The sequence below is a fragment of the Quercus lobata genome, chromosome 9 (assembly GCF_001633185.2).
Source record: "Quercus lobata isolate SW786 chromosome 9, ValleyOak3.0 Primary Assembly, whole genome shotgun sequence".
In the NCBI taxonomy this organism is placed as follows: Eukaryota; Viridiplantae; Streptophyta; class Magnoliopsida; order Fagales; family Fagaceae; genus Quercus; species Quercus lobata.
In genome coordinates, this window is record NC_044912.1 from 25200816 (window position 1) to 25215628 (window position 14813).

The 14813-nt window shown below is 37.4% G+C and overlaps 1 protein-coding gene across 1 annotated transcript; it reads left to right on the forward strand.

Moving 5' to 3' along the window:
• Positions 1-452: 452 nt before the first annotated feature.
• Positions 453-4858, forward strand: LOC115959489 (agamous-like MADS-box protein AP3). The gene is made up of 7 exons (XM_031077904.1): positions 453-752; positions 916-982; positions 2783-2844; positions 3023-3122; positions 4176-4217; positions 4334-4378; positions 4477-4858. Exons 1-7 carry the CDS (start codon positions 565-567, stop codon positions 4549-4551), a joined length of 579 nt encoding a protein of 192 aa, XP_030933764.1. The 5' UTR covers positions 453-564; the 3' UTR covers positions 4552-4858.
• The last annotated feature ends 9955 nt before the right edge of the window (positions 4859-14813 follow it).

Genomic DNA, 14813 nt, shown 5'->3' on the forward strand with positions numbered 1-14813 from the left:
AATCATGTTTTAAATTTGTTTAATCTATTTTTGAAAGGAAGAAGAGAAAGAGAAAAGGTTTGTTAATTTCCCTGCTTTTTATTTTTCTCAACACAAGGTTGGGTCATAGTTGCATGTGAATTGTAAATTTGGGAATATTAAAACTCCAAACAAAAAGGCAGGTTAAATGAATGGAACAACTGAACAAGAACATGTTCGTCCATGTACATATCCCGCTGGTCTTGTCAGTGGTCACATTCAAAACACAACTGAATCAATCAAAAACCAAACCAAAATACGAAGTCTCAATACGGGGAACCATGGTTCCGTGACGGATCGAAATTAATGATGGTCCCACATCGGAATGCGGGTTCCTAAGTCCAAACCAAACTGGAAAGACATTACCTAGTTTTATCAACTCCTTATAAAGCTTTTCACAAATTTGGCAATAAAGTTTATCTTCTTTTTTCATTTTCACCAATGCCCTTCATTCACACACTTTCTTTTCCTTTCTTCTTGTTCATTATTTCTTCAAATCTTGAAAGTTAAGAGAAAGGAAAAGAAGCAACACAGAGAGAGAGAGAGATGGCAAGGGGAAAGATTCAGATCAAGAGGATAGAGAACACAACGAACAGGCAGGTCACGTACTCAAAAAGAAGGAACGGTTTGTTCAAGAAGGCCAACGAGCTCACTGTTCTGTGTGATGCTAAGGTTTCGATTATTATGATCTCTAGCACTGGCAAGGTCCAAGAATATGTTAGCCCTTCCACCACGTACGTTGTCTCTTTTGATCTCTATAATACTGCTATTATTTGTCTTTTAATTTTTTTTTTTTCTACTTGTTAAATTAAACCTGGATTTCTCCAAACAAGTTTTAGATCCTGAATTATTTTTCTTTCTTTCTTTCTTTTATGGTTGCAAAAATTTGGGGTTTAGAACGAAGCAATTGATTGATGAGTACCAGAAGGCCAAGGAGACAGACATTTGGAGCTCGCACTATGAGGTTCTCTCTCAAACTTTTTTTTTTTCTTTTTTTTTTTTGAGAAACTATATATTTTAATATACTTATACATGCAGTAACAAAACCGAAATAAACTAAGATTAAGATTAAAGATTAAATTAATATAAATAAAAAAAATAAAACTAACAGCTATATGCAGTTTTAACAGAACATAAATAAAAGAAAATATATAATATATTTTTTCTTAATATATTTCAACTAAATCGTGTGTATATTTTCTGTTAAATTAATTAGCATTTTCATTTTCAATATAAAAAATAATCTCCTACTTTGTTACATAGCTGAATTTTAATATGAAAATGCCTATTATATGCAACAAGGCCGGTTTAATATATACCGATAATTTCAAATGGGGTAATATTAAATTAAATTATAAATTTTGCATCACAGTATTTAAATGCATCTCACTTTTCCGAAAAAAATAGTGAATGCATCTCACTTTTTTGAGATACAAAATTATTAACTAATTTTTTGTATTTAAATTTTGTTAATATGTCATTTTCGATTACTAATTTGGTCAGAATTTTATCACTTTTGATTTTTTTTGAAAAATTGTTTATGTCAAGACAATTATTGGGATAGGGCCTTTTTTTTGGTATGTAACCTTTTCTTTTAAAAAAATGATTATTCACTCACAAGATGGGCCTTTATTTTTACTAGGATATGACCTTTTTAATTGGGTGCCTTAGCCCTAGGCCAGCCACCCATTTTCTACAATTATAGTAGAAGTTAGAAGAGTAAGCAGAAATGCAATCCCTCCATGAACAAGTTGACAACTTAGTTGTCGATGCTTTTGTCCCTTTTTTATTTATTTTAATGAATAGATCCTTTGGTCCTTACTAACCATTGGCACATGAAGTATTTGACAATTTTTTGAGGCAAAAATGATGATGAAAAGAATAAAAACATATTGTGTGCTCGAAATCTACCACAATTTCTATCAAAATTTTGAAAGAAAAAATTAATATGATATATATATTGATTAAAAAAATAAATACACATGCATATTCAAGAGCCAGGAACTATATTAGAATACCTTAAAACCGAAATAAAAAACAGTAACTGTAGAGTTTTAGGTGGATCTTTCACCCCTTACGCGACTAAACCAAAAAAGAGAAGCAATTAAGACAAACAAAACCATATATATATAGTTATGCCTAGTTTTGAGTCTTTTGACTACTTTGCTTGAATACACTTACTCTCTCATTTCTCAGTTTGACTTGGTTTTCTACATAATAGGAAAATATTTTTTTGTTGTTAAAGGTTTTTAGTTGTATAAAACATTGAAAACATAGAAAACAAATCGTGAAGATGTTTTATCTTCAAAAGTTTTTTGTTTGGTTTTTTTTTTTTTTTTTTTTTGGGCTTAACTTGGTTTTGGGATTGAGATCTTAGTTTAAATGTGATGCAATAACTATGCACAACTGAAACAAAATGTTAAAAAGTTAACTTTTCTCTGTAGCCATTAGATCAGGAAAAAAATAGTAACTTTTTAAACTTTTTTTTACGGCCTAAGGCTGTGAAGAAAAATGAACTTTTTAACTTTTGCTCTCAACCATCAATAAGATATTGGATCTTGTTCAATAACCTAGTTCTTGCACATGTTTAGATCCTTGGTTCTGGGAGGAGAATCACAATACAAGTCAACGTTCTATTTGGTCTTTAGGCCAACTAAAATTTTGGATTGCCCAAGCTTTTTATATATATATATATGTGTGTGTGTGTGTGTGTGTGTGTGTGTGTGTTAGCTAATGGTTTGTTGAAGTATGGTAATGGATGCAGAGAATGCAAAGAGAGTTGATGAAGCTGAAGGAGGTGAATAGGAGTCTTCGAACGGAGATAAGGTATATATGTAATAGATTATGAGTGACGCGTTATATATTGTGAGCTGCATGTGACAATTGCATTGGACTTTTATAGAAGTACTTGCCAAATAAATGAAAATGTTTTCATAGGGATGATGTGTTAGTAAAATTTTGAATTTAATTGGAGGATTTTTATTTTTGAAATGCTGATTGATAGGCAGAGGATAGGTGAATCTGCGAATGATCTGAGCTTGGAAAAAATGCATATTCTTGAGCAAGACATGGAGAATGCTGTCAAGGTTATTCGTGAACGCAAGGTTGGATCTATGACCACCAATAATTAAAAAATTTGCTAAATTTCTACCATCTTTATTGTTATGGTTATGATTTTTATTATTTTACATATTCATTTGATTTCATTAGGTGCATGTTTTGGCTGTGATGAAATTTAAATTTGTGAAACTTTAAGCTTTTTGCTATAGACCTTGTGCGGTACTAACTACCATGGATATGTATAAACCTTGTACTTGTACTTGAAAGGACTTGAGCCCAAAATGTGATGAATATGCACTTATACCTTTTGCTTGTACTTGTACTTGTACCTTTTGCTACTTATTCAAAAAAAAAAAAAAAAAAAAAAAAAAAAAGAAAAGAAGAAGAAGAAGAAGAAGAAGTGCACTCCCTTTGCCGTTTTATTTGATGAATATGCATACCTTTTGTTCAAATATCTTTTCTCCCTCTCCTTGGGGGTGGAAACTCACTTTAAAAAGAAATGGAAGAATAAGTTACACATGTTTTGATTTATTGTAAGATCTTTCTATTTTATCAATGGTTTTCATTCTTAGCTATAAACCCATTTAATAGAGTTGTGAATTCAGTATTCAACATATTTTTTATAAACTTCTTTTTCTTTATTAGAGTCAAAATTTTTTAGCTTATTTTATTTATTTGGTTAGGTTAAACTTTTTAAACCCTACTTTAACATAACTTATCTTTTTTTTTTGAGAGAGACAATTACAACATGTTGCTAACCCCGCAATTCGAACTCTTTCCCTCCTAAACTCTCCGCAGCTCCCATAACTTATGTTTTAAACGCAATAAACCATTGAACATAATAAACTCATCCAAAGTTCCAAATAGGCCCTACTCATAATTCATGTTGTGGAATTTCTTAATTTTATACCCCATCTTGTATCTATAATCTACTTGGAAATACTTTGCCGCCAGCAGCATGAGGGATGTTTGTGGGTTTGTGTGTGTGTGTGTGTGTGTGTGTTTGTTGTGCTTAACAGATAAGCTAGGGTTTTTCTAAGGCTTTTTAAATTATCTTGTAAGCTTATTAATGAACTTGGTTTTTATGTTTTCCACAGTACCGGGTGATTAGTGGCCAAACTGAAACTTTCAAGAAAAAGGTAAAATCCAGTGGGCAATATATATGGTTACTTGTCTATTTCATTGAACCTTAATTGTATTTTTGAGTTTTGCTTGATAAAGGATTTCTTCTTTCCCATATTTCACTTTATTGCAGTTAAGGAGTGCTAAAGACATACATAGAAATCTTCTACATGGAATTGTAAGCATCATGCTACACACACATATACATATTTATGGAATTTAAAATTTGAGAAGCAAATTGGAACTAATAGAAGGATCTTTTTTACTTTTATTAAGGATGCTGGAAATGAAGACCCACAATATGGATTAGTTGATAATGGAGGAGATTATGGTGCTGTTATTGGACGCTGAAATGGAGATCCTCACATATTTGCTTTGCGCCTGAGACCTAGGCAGCCTAACTTTCATAGTGGGGCAGGGTCAGATCTCACAACTTACACCTTGCTTGAGTAGCACCTGAGATCAAAGGCTTCAGCTACCAATGTATTCCAAGAATGCGAATTATGAGTATTAACAGCATCTAAACTTTGCACTCAACTATATGTGACTACAAACATTTAGCGTTTTTCTACTAGAATATGCAGTTGACTTATTAGCTTTTCTGAATAATGGTATGATGAAGTTAAGACTCTCATTTATTATATCTTTATTTTGTTTACATACTAGTTCTGCCAATGCGTTATGCTTGGTATATCTAGAGGAATCTAAAGAAGATTATGTGGCAATTCTAAATTATCCCTGTAATGGGTTAAAAATTACTCGATACAATTTTTATAGGACTTGGGATATACCATACTTGAAACTCATGAATTACAATCCCGACTCAGAGTAGCATAAAAAATGGAACTCTTTAGATTGCTCTACTTGCTCGGTACATGGTTGCTCAGTGCTCAGAAGTCTCTCTCCCTTCTCTAGGCTTGGGGAAGGGGTATTTATAGAGAATTCAGATCTCTACTCCCCAAGAAAGAGAGACTGAGCGGAGATTTTTTTTTGTCCCATTCCTCCCCTTTTTGTCAAGGTGAGAGGATGGGTTAGGGCATGATTTGCCGCTCCATATTGTATAGATGGTCATTTAACATTTAATACTGAGTAGTTGTTAGTACTTTAGACTGTAAATGATATTTAATGCTGAGATGGTGCTTGCTTTATTATTATTATTATTATTATTATTTTGGTAAAAGAAGATTTATTACAAAAACTAAGAAATTATATAACAAAGTCTGTTAGAGTACATGCCATTAAATTCATTCTCGAAAGTATTAGCAATGTACACAGGCGGACTTTCAAAATAAGTGAACTCAAAATTCTTACTAGAGCTCATCCTAGCAAGGCTATCTGCACACTAATTTGCTTGCCTATAATAGTATTTAAACCGAATCCGTTGAAAACAAGAAGCCAGAAGCCTGCAATCATCCAAAATATGAGAAATTACATTATTCACATAGTCAAAATTACCTAAAACATCCACAATAACTTTGGCATCAAGCTCAACTACTAGAGATGAAATATTTAAATTGCAACATATCATTAATCCATCCCTAAGCCCCCATAACTCCGTCACAAAACTGCTTGTTAGTCTGATGCTCTCTTGGTAAATCCTCTACCCATCTGCCACCATCATCTCTAACTACACCCCCACAACAGCAGCTCCCGGATTGCCAATAGACAACCCATCCATGTTGAGTTTTATCCAACCCTCATGAGGTCTTTCCCAACGGATTCTTTCAACTCTTTTGCAGAATGGCAATATTGGAGATGGTGCTTGCTTCTCATGTGCATCAACTGTGAAATAGATGAAAATGAATTTGGCCCGTGGTGGCATTAGGAGCCCCACGTGGTTTGACCATTCAACCCAACTGTATTCCACACATATTGATCGGGCCATGCCTATCCGAGGAGTCATTGATCTTGCCTTGGTTGGGCTTGGGCTTTCCATTTGCTATGGATCTTTGTGCAATTGGGCCTCTTTGGGTTGTTGGGCTCATCCCACAACAATCCTTATAGACATTAAATACGTACACTTCATATACAGATAATATGGGGGTGTTAGGTTCTCGTGCGAATTGGGCTTGAAGCCCATTTTCCACTTTAATCTTTTCTTTCTCTCCACCTTGAATAAAAAGAGAATTCAAAATTTTGTTCTTTTAGTCTTTCCCTAATGGTTGAAGCCTTGAAGGCACAAACTTTATGTGATTAGTATGGAACCATTAAAGAAAACATTGTCAGACAGGAAATGTATTGTTTTTTCAGGAGTTCTTAAGGTATCCATATTTTTGGGTTGAGCAATAATTATAATAAACTCAATTGTATACAGCTTGAAAACACAATGGACTCCAATATTGCAATGGTCCCATAAATTACCAATTTGTGCTTTTCCCTTTTCTCTGAGATTCAATTGCAACTTTATTACTTCATGCTTCTTTATGAGATTTGTGTTGAATGTTTTAGGCTTGGCCCCATCACCCATTTTCAAACCCTTTAAAACTTAAAAAGGTGTTTTGAGATTTTTACAACGTTGCCTTGTTCCATTTTGTGAGACAACTGGAATTTATTGGTCTTGTAGCATGTAAATTAAAATTTCTTACTTATCTTTCTTCATAGATAGCTGAGATCTTAGTTGAATCTCTCAGAATATTGTGGGTTCCAATTAATTTAACTTGTAAAGTTTCTAATAGTTGAATAAGAAATTTAAGGTTAAATCTCTGTCTATACTAAAAACCGATTGGTGTCTTAGTCTGATGATAAATAACACAATCATTAAAAACAGATGCCATAAATTAAAACTCCATAAAACTAAAAAAATAAAAATAAAATATGCCCGAGCATTAAAAAGAAAATTCTCACTCCAATGCTCGTGTAAATAAAGCTAAATGTCCCTCTCATTGGATTCTTAATTAAAGCCAAAAGTAGGCCCCTTTGTTTGATTAATACAATTTTTTTTGGTTGTCCCCATCAGATTCTCTCTAGTCAGCTGCAATCAGTGTCATGTTGATCTTCCCCATCACCTTCTCTTTCTCTCATTCTTTTCATGTAATAATGATTTTTTTTGTCTAATGTCATAATCAACAATTTTCATACGTACGGCATGTATTATTTCTAACAGAAAACAACTAAGTTTAAACTAATGCGATTTACAAATAACCATAATCCTAGGATTGGTTAATCCGGCAGACATGCTTCCATGTTTTTCACTTGTAAATGATAACCTGTAAGTATGTTCGTTTGATTCAATTGTTTTACATAAGATGCTTAGGAAAACAGACTAAATAAACATATTATAAAGTGAACTTAGATTATTTTTTTCTAGGTAGTTATATTTAAAATGATATTATTCTAAAAGGTCATGAACTGCTTACTTGGATGTCACTAAAGAGCGAAAGAGATGACTCGGACTGTTGGAAATTTATGCTGAGGGGTGACTTACCAAAAGGGAAAAAAACAAAGCTACTGAAAACAAAGAAAGGTTTTAATATCATGTGAGACAGAAACAACATGAAGATTGAGGAAAATAATTGAATCCATGGTTTGGCAATCCATGGTTTTGATAATCTGACGCCAATTTTCTCTAGTCTGTCGATAAGTTTTTTTATTTTATTTTTGGGAGTATATTTTTAAGAGAGAAAGAGATGCATACTTAACCCTTTTTTTTTATATTTGTATAGAAACTCTATTATTTTAAAAAATAAAATTAAGGATAAATTACATATTTGGTCCCTATTCTTTATAACATATTTCGATTTGATCCTTAATCTTTTAATTGTGTCAATTTGGTCCCTAATCTTTCAGTGTCGTGTCAATTTAATCTCTATTGTTATATCTTAGATGAAAATTGATGACATGTCAAATGGCCAAAATAAAATTTTATTGTATTGTCACATCAATGAAAGCTAATTTTTTATTTTGGCCATTAGTCGTGTTATCAATTTTCATCTAAAAATTATCAGTAAAAACTAAATTAACACGGTACTGAAATGTTAAGGACCAAATTGACACAATTAAAAGGTTAGAGACCAAATTGAAATATGATGTATAAGATAGCGACCAAATACGCAGTTTACCCTAAAATTAATAATATGGGTACTATAACAAGCTGAATGTATAATCAGTTGGATTCAAATAATCAAAATGTAACGCCCAAGTCATTCCCATATTCTTACATGTTTAAAACTTTTAACCCGAATCCATCCATCCCCAAATAATTCAATAATAATAATATAAAACAATCTCAAACTTTTACATTCTTACTACTAGAGTTGCGTCAACTGTCAAGTCCTCTTCAAAAAAGAATTGGGTCAAGTAAAAAATAAAATAAAAAAAACCCACTAAAACCGATCATTGTCATCCTTTACAAGTGGGATAAGACTTTTTTTTATCGAATAGGTTTTGAATTTATGGTGGACGGTTTCATAATGAATGCTTATTGGCCAACACACCAATAATTGTTTTCCTTAATAAGAACGATTTGTAAAGTAGTTTGTGTTTATAACCTTTCCTTTTACTAATTAAACATAATAAATTTGTATTTTCTTTACTTATATATCTATAATTTATAATTTGTATTATATTGTGACACATGACATGAGTTTTTGAGGTTTTACAATTTTATACGTCATTATTTTATAATATATATATGTATATTTATATATGGTTCCATAAATGTGATGGAAGAATTTATAGTTCCATATATAAATATAATTATAATAAGAGATTAAATTCTATAAGGACGTGGTGTAAAACTCATGTTTTACCCCTCCAATCCCAACATGCCACATCATCTTATCACATATTTAACAATAAATACAATCATACTCAATCAATTCTAATACCCATATATAAATCCAATCAAATTGGGAATTTATTGAGATGTTATTAGGTGTGGTAGAATGTATTGAATTTAAGTAAAATGCTGATGTGGCAATCACTTATTGGATGGTGTAAAACATGAGTTTTACACCCCATCCTTATAGAATTTAATCTCTTATAATAAATGTCTAGTATTTGTAATAGAATGGAATAAAATAATACATATGACCACTAATTTGTTGAGGCTTTAATGTTTTTGTTGTGGCAAATTGTATAAGAGATTAAATTCAATAAGAATGTTGTGTGAAACCCAAGTTTATCCCTCCAATCCCAACATGCTATATCATCAAATTACATTTTTTTTTGTTAAAACATATTAAAGAATTGGCACAATTACACTCAATCAATTATAATATCCATTTGAAAATTCAACTTTAACTGTAAGTTTATTGAGATGTTATTATGTGTGATCGGATGTATTGAGTTTTAAGTAAAAAACTGATGTAACAATATTTTATTGGATAATATAAAACATAAATCTTACACCCCATTCTTACCAAATTATAACTCATTGTATAAATGCCAAATGTTAAAATATATATTTTTGTTTCAATATATACACACTTATAATAAATACTATTTATTAACAACTACTATAATTTTCAAATTTTATATTTAAACAACCAAAAAGAGAAAATTGTTATTGTAAAATTTTCCTGAATATTAGACTTGTCTGTGTGTATAGTATTAGACCTATTAAAATGATGACACTTAATAAAAAAAATGAACACATATAATTATTTGTTTGAGAGAGTGTTTCAACTTATGGCGTTTACTCCTGATGATAGCTCTTTATCATTAGATTAAGACACTGTAGGGTCACGATTCGTGGCGGACCGTAACAGTGTCGGGTTCGCACGTAAAACGGCCCTAACAATATCATTTGTAGAGCGTGGGTTTGAAAGGCTAGGCCTTGATCGATAGGTGGTGGGTTTTTCAGGGGGTTCATACAAGGTTAAATGATCGTCACCCCTAGAGTACTTCTCATGGAGGTGGGCTGGGAGGCTCTCGTTTCTTGGCCATTTTTCCCAGCCCCCCCCTTTTGGCGCACCTTCCTTTTTATTATATAGTCCGGCCTGGTTGATCCTGACCCTCCACTTGTAGGTCAGGCGGGAGCTTATCTCTGTGTCCGTCCCGTCAGCCATCTCATCTAACTTTCTATTAGTTGCATGGATCAAGGTTCACACTGTCCAAACATCTTTTCTTTTCAACCATCTCTGGGTATTGGCAGGTGCATTTACTGAAGAAAGGACGCGTTTTCTTTAGTCCAACTTTCACACCCTGCTTCCCTATGGGCCCCATTTCGTTCACATCCCCTGGAGGGGGGCTGTTTGGGGGTTGCCTACACCGCAGTGTGGGTCCTTCTATTACAGCTCCGGAATACCGAGGACAGGGTAAGTCCTCAGCCATTCCCTTCGCCACGTCGGCCATTGACCATTCGTCCTCGGCAGGATACCCCTTCGGCACGGGTTCTGGGCCCAGGTAGAGTTTGGGCTGGGTTGCAGACCTCTCGGGCCCACAATAGCCCCTCAAAATCCTGCTATCCGTTCCCTCGGACGGATAGGTGGGTTTTGATGACACCAGGGATCAGCTAATGCCTAACAATCCTCGTCATATATCGATTCCCGAGGTTTTTCACCTGCCCTAGGCACGTCCCCAGAGCCGTTCGGAAGGCGAAACGTGGCCTCATTAAATGCGGGCGGCTTGGTGCTTCCCACGTTCAACGGTGTGATGAAAATCGAACGGTGATGATTTCCTGGCCTCTTCAGGCGGGAAAATGGGCGTGCAGTTTACCCTAGAAAGTATAAAAGATATTCTGGAGATGGATTCGTCTCTCCAGTTATATACTTAAGAGCTTTAGCGCGTGTATCCAGGGTTCATCTGAACTTCCGCCCAATTTCAAGTTTATCTCAAGCACATATAGCCCATCCGAAGCGTAACTCTCCCCTTATGTAAGTTTCCTACCTTCATTAACTCGCATTTTTTCTTTGTCTGGGTTTATTTCTCTCTGGCTCCCTTTCTTTTCCGTCGCGGGTTAGGTTTGTGCTAGTAGATGACAAAGGCAACTAAATTGAGGTTGAGGAAGTTGGTCGACACTGATGAGGCGATGAATAAGTTCATCGTTGATTATAATATTCCCCCCAATGTAAGTCTGGAGCACTGTAAGATGGGGGAATGGCACATTAAGAGGGGAACGGGCGCGGTTGTAATTCCCGTCCTTGCCTTTGTAGAGGGAGGTATGAGAATCCCTATGGGGCCAGTGACAAGGGGTTACCTCAGGCATTTCCGTTTAGCCCCTACCCAGTGTGCCGGCAACGTTCTTAGGATTTTGGGTTGCGTGGACGCTTTAAATGAGAAGATGGGTTTAAGACTGACCCACCATGATGTAAATTGGTGCTATAACCTCCAGAAATTGAAAGGAAAAACCTATTACATGAGGTCAAGGGACGATAGGGTTCGGTTGATCCAGTGCCTTCCTGATTCCAACAAGGGACTGAACAAGGATTTCCTTATTGTCTCTGGGGAGTGGCATGATGGCGACCCATGCCCCGTAGTAGAAGGAGAACCAGGTGGGGTTTCAGGAATGGAAGAGGGATAACCCTTTAATCCATTCTAATCTAATGTCTTTTGATAACTAACCATGCATATATGTTTGTTGTTTTTTTTGTAGATGCACGTGCCTATACACGGCATTTTCATTTAGTCAATCGGGCGGATTTGGAGACTGTTTTACAATCGGCAGTTTTTGTGAATGACAGTGATGGCCAAGTCCGTGCAGCTCACAAAATACTAGGGTACCCTCCAGTTCAGAAGTCGTTTGGGGACGCAAAGCACGTGATCAGTGCCCGCCGTCCCTGGCTTCCAAAAATTACCGTAGTAGAAAAGGGATTTTTAATCTCTCAGGAGCCAGCTGTCCCCAAGAACACCCCCCTGGTGGGTCCATCTTCATCTCATCAAGCAGCCGAGGACGAAGGTGAACCCGATCTGACGGAGGAGGGGTTCAGGGTTTTTGATTTAGTCTACCAATCAGAGGACCCTCCTGGTGACCTAGGTGACCCAGCCTTGTCCGAGGCTGAATTGTCGTTAATAGGCACCTCTTCGCAAGCCGAGATGGGAGTCAAGAGAATACCTTTAACCCCCCTTCTCCAACTCCTCGAGGCCCAACCAAGGAAGGATACCCAGGAGGCACCACAACCCGATGCTCCTCCTCCACCGCCTCGACCCCTTACAATCCAAACCCGGTCATCCTCCACCAAGTCCCAGCCACAATCCAACCGCCCCGACCTCCCACCCCCTCCCAACCAGCTCGGTCCCCCAGACCTGAAGGTGCTGATTCTAAGAGAAAGAGGAGTCCCAAGGGCAAGGACACCGCGGATGAGGGAAAATCCCAACCTTCAAAGGAGAAGGATGAGGCTCCGCGTACAAAACAACTGAAGCTCGGGCCCCAAAGTAAGGGCAAAGGACCCGCAGTTCAAACCCCTCAAGGCAAGGGGAAAGGAATTGATTCCCAATCCCTACCGAGCGCCTGGCTCCCTGCCCCAATGCTTCACGGGAGTCCATTACTGGAAACGGCCTCCCTGAGGGACCTCGGAGACGGCGAGGGTGAATACGTGGCGGACGCATTAGGGAGAACCATATTACTCCCTAATGATATGGACAAGCTGAAGAGAATGAGGATGCAGGAGGTTTTTCTCAGCACCAAGAGATACTTGTGCATGGTAAGATTTCTGGCCACCTAACACCTTATCATCCCTTGTTACCGGTTTACCGCTCACTACGCGTTCATCTTTCTTGACAGGCTCTCTAGGCAACCTATAGGATGGAGGAAGAGGTGCATGACAGGAGTAAGGCAGCCGAGAACGAACGTAAGAAGCGCATAACAGCCTCAAAAACACTCGAAGCTTCTGAAAAGGAATTCGCTAAAGTCAAGGATGATTTAATAATGACTACTCGCGAGAGGGATAACGTCTCGGCGGGCCTTGATAGTGCCCAGAAACAGGCCAAGGACCAAACCAAGCGCGCAATTGAAGCCGAGGACCAGCTGCGAATAGCCAAAGACCTAATCGAGGATTTGAATAAGCAGCTGACCGTGGCCTTGCATGAAAAAGGAGTGGCAGACTATGCCCAGGATGAAGCCGTACGGGCAAAGCAGGAGGCCGAATTTGCCAGGAATGAGGCAGAGGCTGCCAAGAATACGGCCGAGGATGATGGTTATAACATGGGAGTAGCCGAAACCCAAGCCACCCTTAAGGCGCAGATTCCTGGAGTATGCAGGTTTTATTGCTCCCAGGTCTGGGAAGAAGCATTGAAGCGAGCTGGAGTGGACGCTTCATCAGATTTGTGGAAGGCAGAGAGCGTTTTCTACCCGGTGGCCATCCGTGACACCACTTCCACTAGCTCTGTGACCACGGATGCTCAACCCGAGGAAGAGGTCACCCCGTCGGGAAACTTACAAGCCAGTGGTTCTACTAGCATGGCGCCCAAAGAGGGAATACTTCAAGATGTGGTGGTAATATCGCAGCATGCGGATCCTGAGATACCTACAGAAATTACTGAACCCAAGGTGGGCGTTCAGGTATCGAGTATAGAAGAACTAGCCGCTCCTGCACAGTTGCCACAGGCCATTCCCCTTGCTGTGGTCACTCAGGGTACCAGTGTTGGCCCTGTTCAGTCTTCCTTAGAAGAAACCGTCATTCCAGGCATTGAAGCTGATCCTAATCCCACCTCCAAAAATGCAACCGACAAACAAGCAGAAAAGTAGAAGCCTTGGTTGGGCTTTTGTATTTGTTTCTATTTGAACGATTAATTTGTCTCTTTTCCTTTCGCAAACTTCCTAATTTATCGATAGTTTCCAAGTATTTGAACATGTATATATTTGTTATCCGCCCTTGTTAATGCGCATTATTTGCTTATAAACTCTGCGCTGACTCATTTTAATATGTACAAATAACTATGCATGCAAGACATTTAACACTATGTTCCCCAAACTCTCATTTACTTGTGCCCACAGAGGCCTTAGATTCATTTCTAACCTTTGTTTTTGCGAAGATATAAGCACCATTTTCGCCATCACGCAGAGTAGCTAAATCTCGTTTAGTGTTTAGTTTTCCACATCCAGGTAGTTGGTTTTCCCACAGGCTTGAGTCCGAGGACTATGCAATGCCTTGGTTCTGTCCAAAACCTAGTTTTCCACATCCAGGTAGTTGGTTTTCCCACAGGCTTGAGTCCGAGGACTATGCAATGCCTTGGTTCTGTCCAAAACCTAGTTTTCCACATCCAGGTAGTTGGTTTTCCCACAGGCTTGAGTCCGAGGACTATGCAATGCCTTGGTTCTGTCCAAAACCTAGTTTTCCACATCCAGGTAGTTGGTTTTCCCACAGGCTTGAGTCCGAGAACTATGCAATGCCTTGGTTCTGTCCAAAACCTAGTTTTCCACATCCAGGTTGTTGGTTTTCCCACAGGCTTGAGTCCGAGAACTATGCAATGCCTTGGTTCTGTCCAAAACCTAGTTTTCTCTTTGTATGGGGCCTTGGCTTGCCTTTAGCTCTAGGGGAGCTAGCTCTTCAGCCGAGCCCCTTGAGTTTATCTATACGGTTAACGTTACCAAGCGCCTAGTTTGTTCCGTACGAGGAGTTTTAGCTTTTAGGGGAGTTAGCTCTTCAGCTAAGCCCCTCGTCAAGAAACGTAGCCCCTAGTGAGATTTTATACTTGAACTCTATAACCAACGGTTAGAAATAACAGAGGAAGTG

Excerpts from the sequence above, each read along its gene's own strand:
- LOC115959489 (XM_031077904.1), top strand. The coding sequence starts at position 565 with ATGGCAAGGGGAAAGATTCAGATCAAGAGGATAGAGAACACAACGAAC. Across the intron at positions 753-915 it reads TATGTTAGCCCTTCCACCAC|AACGAAGCAATTGATTGATG; the intron begins GTACGTTGTCTC and ends TTTGGGGTTTAG. Across the intron at positions 3,123-4,175 it reads AGGTTATTCGTGAACGCAAG|TACCGGGTGATTAGTGGCCA; the intron begins GTTGGATCTATG and ends TGTTTTCCACAG.